The sequence below is a fragment of the Brassica oleracea genome, chromosome C7 (genome assembly GCF_000695525.1).
Source record: "Brassica oleracea var. oleracea cultivar TO1000 chromosome C7, BOL, whole genome shotgun sequence".
NCBI classification, from domain to species: Eukaryota; Viridiplantae; Streptophyta; class Magnoliopsida; order Brassicales; family Brassicaceae; genus Brassica; species Brassica oleracea.
The window spans coordinates 9,400,117-9,401,007 of NC_027754.1; the positions used below are offsets into that span (position 1 = coordinate 9,400,117).

The 891-nt window shown below is 48.7% G+C and overlaps 1 protein-coding gene and 1 pseudogene across 1 annotated transcript in view; both read right to left on the bottom strand.

Moving 5' to 3' along the window:
- LOC106302530 overlaps positions 1–210 on the bottom strand; it is a 657-nt gene extending 447 nt beyond the window's left edge. Inside the window, exon 1 of the mRNA XM_013739021.1 lies at positions 10–210. Within this exon, the coding sequence (XP_013594475.1) occupies positions 10–210 (201 nt within the window). The remainder of the gene's footprint in view (positions 1–9) is intronic.
- A 320-nt stretch (positions 211–530) lies between these two features.
- The window catches only part of LOC106302531, a 4,443-nt pseudogene continuing 4,082 nt past the window's right edge, over positions 531–891 (bottom strand).

The following is an 891-nucleotide window of genomic DNA, read 5'->3' on the forward strand; positions in this document are numbered from 1 at the left end:
ACCGTAGACCAGGTGATAGGGGGTGGTCCCTAGCGGCGTTTTGTAGGTTGTTCTGTAGGCCCAGAGGGCATCGTTCAGCTTAAGCGACCAGTCCTTGCGCGAGGTATTGATAGTTTTCTGGAGAATGTTCTTGACCTCCCTGTTGGAAACTTCAACCTGTCCACTCGTCTGGGGATGATAAGCGGTAGCCACCTTGTGTTTCACCCCCATTCTTCTTCAACAGGCCCTGAAATGCCTTGTTGATGAAGTGTGTTCCGCCATCGCTAATGACCACTCTAAGCACCCCAAATCTCGGAAAGACGATGGAGCTGAACATCTTAGTCACCACTTTTGCATCATTAGTGGGACTCGCCACTGCTTCTACCCACTTGGAGACATAGTCAACGGCGACGAGGATGTACTCGTTCTTGAAGGACGGAGGGAATGGCCCCATGAAATCGACTCCCCAAAAGTCGAACACCTCAACTTCTAAAATATAATTCTGAGGCATCTCATTCCTTTTGCTGATGTTCCCAAGTCGCTGGTATGCATCACATCGAGCTATGTAGGCGTGAGCATCCCTGAACATAGTTGGCCACCAGAAACCTGCCTGGAGGATTCTGGAAACCGTTTTGAATGTGGCGAAGTGCCTTGCGTCGAAGTGCCCTGCATAAGAGGAACCATGGAAATGATGTAGAATCCCTGGAATATCTGCCTCTGGAACACACCTTCTGAATATGCCATCCTTGCAATGTTTGTACAAGTATGGTTCATCCCAAACATACTGCCTCGCTTCTCTTAAGAATTTTCTCTTCTCGTTTCCAGTGAACTTAAGTGGTTCCTTTTCAGCAGCTAGGAAGTTCGCAATCACAGCAAACCAGGGGAGGTGAGAGTACTGCTTTTGGATCACGG